This window comes from Dipodomys merriami, unplaced genomic scaffold (assembly GCF_024711535.1).
Source record: "Dipodomys merriami isolate MVZ:Mamm:240054 unplaced genomic scaffold, mDipMer1.0.p SCAF_5, whole genome shotgun sequence".
NCBI lineage: Eukaryota > Metazoa > Chordata > Mammalia > Rodentia > Heteromyidae > Dipodomys > Dipodomys merriami.
The window spans coordinates 58,590,660-58,604,759 of NW_027206068.1; the positions used below are offsets into that span (position 1 = coordinate 58,590,660).

The 14,100-nt window shown below is 38.6% G+C and overlaps 1 protein-coding gene across 4 annotated transcripts in view; it reads right to left on the minus strand.

Annotated features, from left to right (window-relative positions):
- Window positions 1–14,100, minus strand: part of Grm8 (glutamate metabotropic receptor 8) — a 716,785-nt gene that overhangs the window by 562,471 nt on the left and 140,214 nt on the right. For all 4 annotated transcript variants that reach the window (XM_069996686.1, XM_069996685.1, XM_069996687.1 and 1 more), the window contains one exon: window positions 3,305–3,521. In XM_069996686.1, coding sequence (XP_069852787.1) covers window positions 3,305–3,521 — 217 coding nt within the window. The remainder of the gene's footprint in view (window positions 1–3,304; window positions 3,522–14,100) is intronic.

The window sequence follows — 14,100 nt, forward strand, 5'->3', positions numbered from 1 at the left end:
CTCACCAAGAACTATGTTCCAGTCAGAGTGTGCTATTGGCTGATCCCAAAATGATTTGGGGCTTTTTTCAGTAAGCATTCTATAGTCAAGAGTTGCTTTGTGCTGGCACTCTAACAGCTAGGACATCAAAGGCCTATTTGTCTTTATTTTCTCAGGTATCTCTCATCTCTCCTTTACAAGGATATTGCCTAGAGAAGAGCCATCGCTGAGGTCTCTGACTGCCACCACTCATGAATTTCATCCTCTCTGATTCACAAAGGACACTTTCTCAAGTCTCAAACTTTGTTCAAATTACAAACACTCTAATGGAACTGTACAAGTAATTTATCACTAAATGCGTTTCCATTTCACTATCATTACATTATGATTTGCCTGAGTTCATCAGAAACAAGATGCAGGATGCCTCAATTTAAGCTGAAATTTCTTCTTAACCAATGCTACTAAAGAGAGAAGAAATTCAGAATAAAGTGTGGAAATTTTTCTGTGTTAAGAGTCTGAGAAATACATAATTTTCTGGTTAGGCATAAACTGTGAACCTATCTCCTTCTCAGTCAAGATACTGAGATTTTTAAATACACACCCCTCACATGATGACAGGGATGTCATCAATGTTGTAGGAAGAGCCACAAATGTTACAAAACTAATGAATTTTCATTAGCGTCATCAGATAATTTCAGAATGGGTTAAGTTACTATCATTTGCCATTCCTGTTAATATCATTGTTATGTAAAAGGTTTAATTTTCAGCTATTTTTGTTCTAGATAAAAATCTTTGTCATTAAAATGAGGGATGATTTTGATATTTAATATATTCCATGGCATACTCTAGTGTAGTACTAATTTGGCCTTTTCAGTATTCTGCATATTAATTGACAAGCCATTCCCCCTACATTCCCCAGATAAGTGAAAACGGAAATAAAATGGACAGCCAATCAACACAGAAGGCACTAAAATTATTTCACCCATATTAATGACTACAATGTTTTTTAAAGAAGCAGGAGTGATGAATGGTACCATCTGAATGGTTTTATGTGACAATATTACCAAAATATAGCGATGTTCTCTAAAAATGAAAACTAAGGGTTTCTTATTTTAGTCAAAAGAATAAAATTGTACTCTCACTTAACTTGCAGAACCAAACACTATGTCAGATTCCACAACAATTGGCAAATGACATCCTGTATTGAACTTTCCATAGCGATTTGTTTCATGCACATGAAATGTGTCTTACCTCTAAAGAATGTCCAACATCACTGCAGAAAAGTTTTTTTTCAACATATATCTTGTTGATTCCATCTCATGGTGAATTATCACTCTAGTAAGAACTGACATCAGCTGCTTAAATAATGCATTAACCCTGCTTCCAGAAGCTATTGTTTTCATCTGAGTGGGCATTTTCTTTAATGACAAACTTGGGGCTTTTATTCAAGAGGATAATATAATTTAAAGTTCAATGGATGGTTTTCAATCATTTTTATAGTAATAGTGACATCATTTAAAATTCCAAAGAGCAAAGATTATGGTATCATGGACACTATCAGTATGAGCAGGCGGCCAGTTACATCAATTAACCTGATCTATCTAACAAGACTAGCTTTTTTCTATAGTTTCTGCTACAGTACAGGCATAGAATAAATGTTAAATAGAAACACTATTGTGCATAATAAATATCCATATTCTGCCATGTACAGAAGAAGTATAACAGGCAACTACAAGTCTTTCAAATGAAAGTTTTATCTTAATAACTTTATATTCTTTGCCCTTTGGTAATTGTAGTTAAACCCAAATCATCCCTATCATCTTTTACTGAATCAAAGCCTTCAAGAAAGATAAGAAATTGATCAACACAATTTCTCTAAATGGAAAATAACTGAAAGATAGCCAATGGACATGTAAATCTTCCCATAAAATGCTATTCCCCATATAGAAAATTTCATTTTTATTAAGAGTACTAGTACTTAAGTGACAATAACATATCTTTTTTTTTCATCTGTAAAGATACACTATCAGTGGGGGATGTGGAGGAAGGAAGGGATAGTAGGAAAAAAAACAAAGGAAGGGGTAACAATGTTTGACAAGAAATATAATCATGGGGCTAGGAAGGTGGCTCAGTGGTAGAGCGCTTGCCTTGCATGCCTGAGGCCCTGGGTTCAATTCCTCAGCACCACATAAGCAGAAAAAAAGCCGGAAGTGGCACTGTGGCTCAAGTGGTAGAGCACTAGCCTTGAGCTAAAGAGCTAAAGTGCCCAGGCCCAGAGTTCAGGCCCCACGACCGGACCAAAAAGAAAAAAGAAAAGAAAAGAAAGAAAAGAAATGTAATCATTACCTAACTCATATAACTGTAACCCCTCTGTAAAGCATCTTTGCAATAAAATAATTTTTTGAAAAAAAGATACACTATGGGCTAATTAGCAATAAGGCTAGTGTTCTAAATTGTTTTAGGCTGTCACTTTGTCTTATTCTATTTATTCCAAGTAGTGGGATGGATTTATAACCTCATGGGTAAACACACATGTTGGTGAAATGTCTAAAGGAATTTCTGTAAGCATTGTGAAGAAAGCCTAGGATGTATGCGGGGCATGATGCTCCACCTTTGCAATCCCTGCTTTCAGGAAGCTAATGCAGGAGGACAATGAGTTTCAGGCTAGTCTGAGATACATAGAGTGACCCATCTCACAAAGAAAATGACACAAGATAAGAAGAAAGGAAAGGAAGGAAAGAAAGAAGAGAACCAACAGCACTTTGCCCAAATCAAGTTTTACCTTTTGTCCTTCATCCCACTGAAGTTTCAGAGTTAGGTAAAAAATTAAAAAAAGCAAGAAATGTCACATATGTCACTAAGAACATCATTTGAGTATAGACTTGGGGACTATAGCTGGGGGGGTATTGCTTTAAGGTGACTATTAGTCTTAATCCCTCTAACGTTGGATGTTAAACTCCACTGACTTTTAAAAAAATTAATAATTTGCTCATATAAACTTCCATCTAGAACCATCAAATGATATGTCACTTATTCAAATTTACAGTGGCTCTAATGTGCCAGCAAACTCCCTTGTCAAAACAAACTCAAATGTTCATCTGAGTCAGGTGTCCTACATCCTAAATTAGTACCCAAGTGTCACCTTGATAAACCTATTAAACAACAAAATCATTTCTAATATACCCAGCCTCCCTCTATAAGCCAGTCAAGTCATGGATCCATAGTAGCTCTAATTATTCCATACATCTCAGATAATACTTAGGGTTGCTCAGACTTCATTATAATGTCACTTCTAAACACAACCACCTGGTAAATGTATGCTCACCAATCTCCCTCGAGATCTGGGTGAAGGCCTCTACACCACTCTCGCCATAGTTGCCCTCAGAAGCCAGTGTTGACACATAATTCCATCCCAGGGCTGTCACAATGTCCACCATGGCTTGGGCTTGGTAGGAATCAGGCGGGACCACCCGAGAGAAGAAGTCATACCTGGTGTTGTCACTTAGCTCTGGGGCTGTGGATGCATAGCTAATTTGAGGTATCTGCAAAACAAAAGACAGGTCATTTTACCCCTGTGCCGAATCCTGTAGGATGAATTGACAAGAGATTAAACCACCAACACTATAACATAATTAGAAGGGCTATCTGGAAGATATCAAGAATAGGTAATTTTTTGGTGGTTGTGGAACCACCAATAAGAAAGAGTTTAGCTAGGCACCAGTGGCTCATGCCTGTAATCCTAGCTACTAAGGATGCTGAGATCTGAGGATCACAGTCCAAAGCCAGCCCAGGGAGAAAAGTCCATGAGACACTTATCTCTAATTAGCCATCAGAAAAACCTGGAATTGTGCTGTGTCTCAAGTGGTAGAGCACTTGCCTTGAACTGAAGAGGTCAGGGACAGCACCCAGGCCCAGAGTCCAAGCCCCATGATGGACAAAAAGAAAAAGGAGTTTAGTTTTGCCTTAGTTTTTTTGCCAAAGGAAAACATTTGTGTTTGTTGTTGCTGCTGTTTATTCTACATGTAATTATTCTGGTTCAGAAATGAGTAACAAAGGCCTACTACATACATGCATATATCAGAAAAAGTCATCCTAAAATTGTCTTTAGCTTTAAGGCAGAAAGGCTGTACAATGCCTAACAAAATTCATCATGAGGTTTTTTTTTTTTTAAATCAGAGATTTGACACCATTAAGCCATAAGGTTGCATTTTTTGCTAAATTATTCTATATCATTTTGCAAGTTTAATTATTATTATTAATATTATCATTGGATAATACAAAAAGAATTGGTTGTAGTCAACCATGTAACTACTAATAAAGAGAGCTTTCCAATTCTGAAAAATTACATAGATTAAGAATCCAGATCATAACTTCTTTGGGAAAAGAGCCTATTTTTCTGACATAAACATGAAAAATTGATTAGATATTTTTTTAAAAGGAATCCTATATGATTTCTCAGCAATTTTGGAGAGTAAATGATACAGCTCTGTCTGCATCTTATCACTGTTCATACCATGCTAGTTATACGTGAAGGTTCACAGGTAAAATTGACTCCAAGATGCCCTCGCTCAGGTGGTATGCCTGAAGATGCAGGCTCGACTCTCACATAAACAACCCATCTGATCTTGCAGCTAACAGGTCCATCTTCCCACACAACCTGGTCAAATTCCCTCTAGCAAAACAATCCTCACACTTGACATCTTCTAGATAACTCTTCTAATTCTAGAGAGACCTACCCCATATTGATAGCAAGTGACATGACTGATTCCCTCAGATACAAGTAATGGCATGAAATGCCCAGATGTGCAGAACAACATATCTGGAGCTCTCCAGGGTGCTTAGGAGCCATTCAGCCTCTGTGCCTGCCTCCTGTGTCTCCCTGTATCTACCTACATGAGCTACAACAATGACAATTGAGCATAGACTATTTAACCCTACACTCTTCCTGGTCTATTCTCTTGATGGGGCCCATGTTAACTTACATATTAACATCATGTGACCATGAAAAACATCTGGCCTACCTATTATTACCCTTTCCTTTCTCTGCTAGGTATTAGCTCTGGGGTTGACAAATGGTTGCTTTATGCCTTTGTAGTTCAGGATTATTCAGAAAGACACTCCTTCCAATTGTAGACAAAACGCCAAACCTTGACCTTTCTTGCTTTTTTATCATTTTGTTTCAAGAAGAACCCATGTAAAAGACCATGGTGTCTCAGTGACATCTTCTCCCTCTTAGGAAAAAAAAAAAACCTTTCCAAAGATCAAGACATTGAGTATTTCTATGTTCTGATAAAAGAGTCAGTCATCTGAGCTTGCCATTGGAGTGAATTCTGTATGTGAGTGGGGGGTGTGTGCATGTGGTTGTGTGCACATACTAGGGGAAGAGGAGAAATTCTACAACATTGTACACTTTCCTGTCATATCTGGAAACATAACCCTCCCACTTCCTCAGCTACTCAAGAGTCCAGCAGTAAAATGTTTTCCCCAACTCCCATTCTGTCTATAATAATGAGGCACCCCTTTCTAAAAATGAGCACAAAGTGTGAAAATTGAGTGTTTTGAAACCAAAACTAATTATCTCAAATTACTACCTTCAGTCAGTCACTTCCAGGGTTGTTTAATTAGCAGTCAGCATCATGTTTAGGATTAATTAAACAGGTGTAAAGTGTATAGAAAATAAAAGTGCAGATAGAAGATAGTTGTTTGATTAATTCAGTAATGGACTTTCTCCCTAAAGTCCTAGAGTATTCTCTTTGGAGATCAATGTGTGAAAGAGCAACGTGAGACTGCACATTTGTATTTTCATGGGACATTTTTTTTGCTGTTTTGCATTCTAAAATAATGTACATCATGGTACAGTGATAATATTTCAAAACAACTTTCCAAGTCCTCAAGAAGTCACATCTCATGTTTATGTTGTTGCAGTAGACCACTAAGGCCTGGCTCATTAAGCATTTTAATTTCTATGCCAGCTTCCTCAATAGTATCGCTGTCCTCCAATGAAACCCCTACTGACAACTGAAGTGAGAACATATTAAAGACTTGCAATGTTTCTTTTTCAACTCCCCACATCATACCCCCTGAATCCTGGAGGTTTCTTCTATCACAAAACACCCACAACCATCAGGAACATGGTGAATGAAAGAGAGAAGTAGAGAATGAGATGAAAGGAAAAAGAAAAATGACATACAAACAAAGGGAAGGCAGCCTTTATCGGTTCTATTCTTTTAAAGAAATACTACATGTCTAATCCTCTGTTGACTCTCACTTACTTGGAAACTTTAAGGAAAAAAATCCAATGTCTTCCATCTGGCTCAGAATGGCAATCTGTGCTGCCCCCCCCCCTCTCTCTGACTGGTGTCTTCTGTCCATACTTAGACAGCATCTGGACTTTGTCCATGCTGTTCCCCTGTGCAGGATGGATCAGACTGCACCTCTCCATCTCACGATGGAATTCCTCCAAATCACCTCCTTGGGCAGCTTCCTGTATCTCCATCAGCTTGGCTGTCACTAGTCCTCACACCCATATTCCCCATCCTCTGCTTTTAGAATCCTGATTGTCTTCTGGTACCTGATCCCCTCAGAAACAAGGACTCTATTGATTTGTTATCCAGGGCACCAGCCACAGCAAGTACTCAGTAAGTATGGGCAGGCAATTTATTAATTAAAATATGGCAGGAAATCTGATAACACCCACTCCCCTGTGCTGCACTGAAATGTCAAGCAGGCTTTTCTCTACTTGTCCCCCTCAACCCTTCTCTGCCCTGCTGTTTCCTACAAAGCGTCCTTTACTAATGGCTTCCAGGTGAGTTCAGCCAAAGGGAGGCACCAGCAGGACATGAGAAGACAAGAGAAGGAAGAAGGTAGAATTCATTCCTCTAGCTTCTTCCCCAGTTGGCAACCTGAGCCCTCAGTCAGAGCAAAAGTTAGGGCCAGGCTCTAGGATCATACTCCATCCTTGGAAGAGATCTAACAAATCTCTCACTACAGCCAGTTGCTGAGTACTTCACCACCCTATGGTGGTTCCTTTTACTGTGCCCACATCTTACACATGGCCCTTTCGTTAATCCTCCTACCATTGTCCTTCCAGTGTGCCAACAGCCTGGGTAATGTGACTATTGGAACCCTGTGACAGGTCTCTGTGAAGGAACAGTCACTGCCATGTCCCCACCTCATGCCCAAACCTCCTAGTCCTTTTACACCCACTTTCCCTTCCAGCATTCTCCCTCATGTCCTTATATGACTCTCCCTTTTCCATCTCTTGCAGCTCCTATACGCATCAAACTGCATATTTGAAAACACCTGTCATTTTGCTTCTTTTCACTTCTCATTCTTCTTTGTGCTGAAGTTTCATAAGAATAAGATGTGTGCTTAAAATAAGTCCATACTTTCCTTACCCAAATAAAGAATATTTGAGGTGATTAATTACACAACTCCTCATCACCAGAGCTTTCCTTTCAAATATGGCTTTAATTTTCACTTTTCCCATTCATTTTCCAACCATATTCTTACTTCTGCTCACAGAAATGGAGATTCACATCCCCAACTCTACTCTTCTTGTTCCTGAACAAAGATTTCCTATCTAGCTTTCAACCTCTATGTACTCTCTCCAAAACTAAATCAAGAGCCAGAATTCTACAATTATTGGGAGAAATATATGGAAAGTTCTCTCTTTATGCTCTGAAATGACCCTGACCACATACATCTCAGGGATATATATACATATACATATACATATACATATACATATACATATACATATACATATACATATACATATACAAATACAATCAGGAGACTAGGCAGTTCTTCTCTCCTTAGAGAGGAAACCCATACTCCTTGCAATATTCCTCTGGCAACTAAATGTGTGGAAGAGGGCTAGAGTCCATACTAATGGCTGGATTAATGGACTTCAAGTCTTCTGGGCAGGCAGAGGTGGGTCCCAAGGTTAACATTTATTGTAGAAGTACAAAATACTAGTTCAGCCTCAGGTCCAAGCTGAATTCTTTCCAATCTGCTTCTTAACAGACAGCTTTGTGTCTAGGGAGCTTTTTTGTGCTTACCTAGCTGTTAATAAAGCTAATTACTTGATCTTCATTTAGCTAGCAATTCTGTGCATCTTAGACTTACAACTCTAGGAAGAGATTTCAAAAATTTGATGCTGGTCTCCCAAAGGCAATGCTCTATTTCAAAAGAAATTCATTCATATGTATGCATACATATATATTTTAATGTACCTTAGAAGAGACTATTATCCTTCAGTGCCTATCTCTACTCTTCCTAGATAGGACTCTTGACTTTTCCTGAGGTATTTGAACCACCCAGGACTAGACTACATTTCCCAGCCTTCTTTCAGTGGCCAGCATAACTTCTGAAAGTGTCCTTTTTGTGTTCTTCCCTCTGGAAGAACTGGAATTCAGACATCAAAGATCCTCCTTATCATTTTCCTCCATGTACTCCAACACAGAAAGATTTGTTTTCTGTAAAACTATGTAAGTGAAAATTTTCTTATATTATTTAATAACAAAAAATATCTACCCAGCTTCTAAAGTTTCTAAGTAGCACGAGCTATTCACAGGCTGAGGTGTTAGAATTCCAGTTCAAATCAGCGAAGTGCCATTTTGAGAGCAGACTATGCAGATTCATCACAGAGAAGTAGACTGTTGCCATCACACTCTTTGGGATGCTACAAATGGCCCCCAAGCCCCAGAAGTACCTTGGCCAATACCGTGAAAGCCCATGGAACTCAAATTTTCAGTAGAGAACAAAAACTGGATGTCTAACCAAACACAAAAGTTGCAGCCTCTTCTAGCTGATCTTTACCTACAGACTGATGATCTATAGACATAGCTGAAAGTGAATCTCCCTCACATATGGCCTTTACAGACTGAGTCTATCTTATAAGACTGAGGGGTGAGATCAAGGATATTGGCACAAAGAGACTCTTTGGTGGCAAACATAAATCCCACCACTTCTGCCTTTTTAAGGTTTCTTAATGATTTTAAGGTTTCTTTCTGATTTTTTTTTTTTTTTGCCAAAGAACTCAAGGAAGGCAAGACCCTCGGCAAGACTTCCACTTAGCCACCTAAAGCACAGCTAAGAGAAACCCAATAGAATTGTAAGAAATTTAAGTGTTCCTGCAAAGAAATTCACATATGTCTAAAGACAGGTTTTCAGACAGAAGACCTGGGTCACATGCATCTTCACAATCAATGCTTGCTTTAAAAAGAAAAAAGAAAACCATTTCATTCTTTTATCTCTGCAAACAACCTTGCTCATCCATTGATTGTCGAAGTTGGTGGGGTAGGTTGGCAGGATTCTGTGTGCTGTTCAATAGCATCATTGGTTTTCTCCAGTAAAAGATCAGCTTGACACTCAGCTCTTCCCTCAGGAGGTAGTGCTTGCCTGAGCACTTCTCCAGTGATGGTGGCCTTAGCAACAGTGGCCATCACAACGATTACTTCCTGCCACCCAGACTTGGGATAGATTTGTTGTTGCTGCAAAACTCAGGACCAGAAAAGCATAATGGCTGTTACCTTGAACTTTGTCTTTTCAGACTTCATGTCACTGTAGTACTAAAGCTACTAGATGCTTGTGGCAAAACATGACTATATAATCAGAAATTAGAAAGGAATGAGGATTTGGGTATAGAAAGCCATGACTGCAATCTGCCATCAACTCTTAACACTGCCTTGAGTTTTCATACTCCTCTCAGCATCATAACAATGGCATAAGAAAAGGGGGAAAGAGGAAGGAAATGTAAGGGCGCTAAAGAAGAGTGATAAGTGCCCCCAAGTTTTGTCCAAAAGCATGAAGTATATCCCCCCACTTAAATCAAGCCTGCTCAAAACAACCCTTTTCACACAGCAGGAAGTTTCCAAGCTTCTTGTTCATATAAGTTACTGCCAAATGGGAATTATCCTTCTCTGTCTTTCTCTTCAGTTGAATTCCCATAGGTGACACGGAAAAGGGCCTCGAGCATTTGGGTTTTCTTTTGCTGAGCAGCAAAAAGAGAGAGACAGAGAGAAGGCCTAAAGAATCAGGAAATTGTGAAAGTCAAGAACATGAAAAACTTCATTGTTCACCTACATCAACTTACTCACGCTAAGCGGAGCTTTGTTTACACACCCACACCAAAAGGCTGTGGGATAGTTAACACAGCTGAGCATAATTCAATGTTAGGAAGTTTAAGATCCTACATTTAATCCTCTTATGAGCCAAGGATAGAGACCTGCAGACCACACCCACTCACCAGAACCTTCCATTTCACAAATGTACAGCACTGCTGACAAGGTCGGCCTTGACAAGGGCCATTCATTCTGGCTGCTGGATAAATAATTCAAAGATGGTTTGGTGTTGTTGATGAACCTGATATTTCAGCAGCATATACAAAGATCAGGTCAGAGGAAGTACACTTTCTTCAAAGCAAAGGATACACTTTTTGGTACCTGAAATCATTGTGGATTTCTAATAACTTGAGTGATCTACTGAAGTGTAACAGATCGCATTTTCTCACCTCTTTTTCAAGTAGGGGATGCTGAATGAATTGGAAAGGCAAAGAAAACAAATGGTGCACTGGAACTCAAGTAACTTAAAGGCCTAAGTAAATGGACTATTGTCAAGGCAATGTACAAGAAAGGGAAATGCAAAGCCATAATCTGTCAGGACTCAAAACATGGCAGTCACTACACATGAAACCCCACCCTACCCCAGGGTCAGAGGAGCCACCAGTCACAGAAAGCAGGAGTTATGAATGGAAGCCACCTTGTCAGCGCTATGGCCTAACCGAAAGGACACAGCCAGCCTATCACAGGCCCACAGGGAATTATATTTTGATGTCTTCCACACATACCTCCTACTGAGTCCCTAACAGAACACACTGACGGCCAAATGCCCACACAACCTGTTCAGAGTGTTGTCTGCACAGCTGAGTCTCCTAGTCAGCAAGCAGAAAGGCAAAAAGAGGGAAGGTGGATGTGGAGGGAGAATTAGAAGCCATCTTCCAGCCCAGGTGACATTAGATGCTGATTCCTGGACACTTAACATACACTTATGAATGACTGTGATATCTCAGTCTGCTACATTAACTTTCATTATAGTAACCTGAAGTTTTCAAATACTTGACAGAAAATCTACATCAAGACATTTTTGGATTGGCATTGAAGCTCTAAATCCTAAAACCAAGCAAATTAAGGTAAATTTTCTTTAGAAAATAAAATAACTAATACCCTATTTGGTGTTTTTGTTTTATTTTGTTTTGGTGCTTAGTTGGCAATAACAGTCTCACAAACATTCCTGAGTAGTGAGGATTACAGGCATGAGCCACCAGTGCCAACTTGGGGTTTTATTTTTGTTTTGTTTTTTTTTTTGTAATGATTATAATCAAACTGGTAATGGCATTTGACTTCTAACCTGATTACTTAAAATGAAAGACAAGCAATCCATGAACATAAAAGAATTTACATATAAACAACCATAATTAAACCTTATAAAATTAATATAGTTTTTATATCTGCTAATTACATTTTATATTGAGAAAGCACAAGAGCTCCTAAGGGAAAGAGTTGCAATAATCTATCCAATCATTAGTACTGTAAAGATTCTTAAGCCAAGGTATTCTACATCAATTTTCATTCAAAAGTTTAAATATCAAATTGGATTAAAGCCTTCACTATTCAAGAAAAGGCTTCACTATTTCAACAGACTATAATTTCTCTAGTTTAAAACTTCTCTTGATTAGTTTTCCTTTAAGTGAACACCAAATTTTTCTCTATTTTTCTACAACTCATTACTTTGTGATTGCTAGATGATAACCATTGCAAATACAATATTACACACAAGTTTAAAAGGTTAATTCAATATAGACCCTTGTTTTGATCAGTGGTTAAATTAAATTTAATATCTTTTGAATGGTTACACCAAATATCTTAAAATTTTATTCAAGAAATTTTATTATATAAGAGGCCAGTCACTGTAATAGGCCAAAAAAAAGAGGGTAGTTAGTGATACATAGTCCTCCCACCCCTGAGCATGCAGCACAGGGAAAAGACAGGCATTAAGTAAACAATTCATAGAAAGTACTGTGAAAGTGAGTTATAAACTGTCAGGAGTTCCAGAGCCACACAGCTGGGGTGAGGGGAGGGATAAAGCAGGCTTCCCTGATGAAGAGACAGACAGACAGACAGACAGACAGACAGACACAGACACAGAGAGACAGAGACAGACAGGTAGAGAGACAGAGACAGACAGACAGGCAGACAGACAAAGAAAGAGAAAGAGAAAGAGAGGGAGAGAAAGAGAAAGAGAAAGAAAAAGAAAAAGAGAAAGAGAAAGAGAGAGAGAAAGAGAGAGAGAGAGAAAGAGAAAGAGAGAAAGAGAAGAAAGGCCTACGCACCAATGGCTCACTTCTGTAATCCTAGCTACTCAGGAGGCTGAAATCTGAGGATCGAGGTTTGAAACAAGTCGGGACAGGAAAGTCCATGAGACTCTTATCTCCAATTAACCACCAGAAAACAGGATCTGACACTGTGGCTCCAAGTGGTAGAGCACCAGCCTTTAGTGAAAAAGCTCAGAGACAGCACCCAGGCCATGAATTCAAGCCCTACAAACAACAACAACAAAAAAGTAGGGGCGGGGGGAGGAACCCACACTAAACCCTACCTTAAGTTACATAAAATAGCCCAATATTTACTACTGAAAAGGAGACTCGATCAAGGAGCACTATTTCCCATATTTCACTTCTTTCTTCTTTAGGTTTGATTTTTATTTTTGATTGACACATGATAGTATACCCAATTTATGGGATACAGAGGGATGTCTGAATACATGCATACATGATGCAATGATAAAATCTGAGTAGTTGGAATATATTTTTTTTGTTGATTATGGGGCCTGAACTCTGGGCCTGGGCACTATCCCTCAGCTCTTCAGCTCAAGGCTAGTGCTCTACCACTTGAGGATTTTTCTGCTTATATGGAGCTGAGGAATCAAACCCAGGGCCTCCATGCATGCAAGGCAAGCACTCTATAACTGAGCCACCTTCCCAGCCCTAGTTGGCATATTTTGAAATTTGCCATACATTATTGTTAAATGTAACCATCTGAAAAATGTATTTTCAAGTAGTATACCTTATTGGGGATATTTAACCAGACCTATAAATAAATTATTGCCAGGAATTCATGTACCTCTAGATCTACGTAGGTCTTTGAGTTGTAAGTTTTGTATGGATAAAGAATGAATGGATGAATAAATAGAAAGAGGGTGAATAGATGGATGAATGCAGAAGGAACTAAGCTCATAGTAGAAACAATTTTAAGACGAGAGCTCAGAAAAATTAATGTCTATTTCCACTCATTAAAAACACTAACATTTGTTTCCTTACAAAAATTAAAATGGAAGGTAATGCTCTCTTCATTTAGCCCAGGCAGGAAGGCTTTGGAAAAGAATTTCAATGCACATGAGAATCCAGTGAGAACTAATCTTAGCAGATAATCCAGAATCTTTTTTTACAAGATAATATATATGTTCTTAGAAGAAAGGGGAGAGGGAATAAATGGATCTGTCTTCCTCTAAAAACTCCACAAGGTGACCGAACAGCTGAGGGAGACAGGAAAATGTCATTTTCTGATTTCATTATTTCTAACTATTACTGCCAAGATTTTGGTGCATCCTGGAATAAAAGGCACTTCTTTGATACCTTCTCAACAAAGTTTTCAAGCAGCTCTGAGTTTCAAAATGTAATCTCTTTCTGAGTATTCTTTTAAGCAAAAGGTGAAAAAAAATTACTTTTTGAGGTTTGGGTTTTGTTGGGGGGGGTTGGGGGCTTTTTGTTTGTTTGTTTTTTTAGTTTGAGTTTTCACTTAGGGCAGGGAAAATGTTCTATAAAGTAGTTTTCTTACATGAGTATCAAAAGATGATCAATTACAATTTGTTATAATAGAAAAACCTAAATGATGTGGTGGCACTTTCTTAGCATCATTTGCTAAATCACTTAAAAATTTAACTCTCTCACCCACTCTTTCCCATCACTGCTGACTTGTAGCTTTCACCTAGCATTTAATTTTCCTCTTCTGCTGATTTCCTTGCAGTGCAATCACCACTGTGGTTCAATCTTTCTCCCAA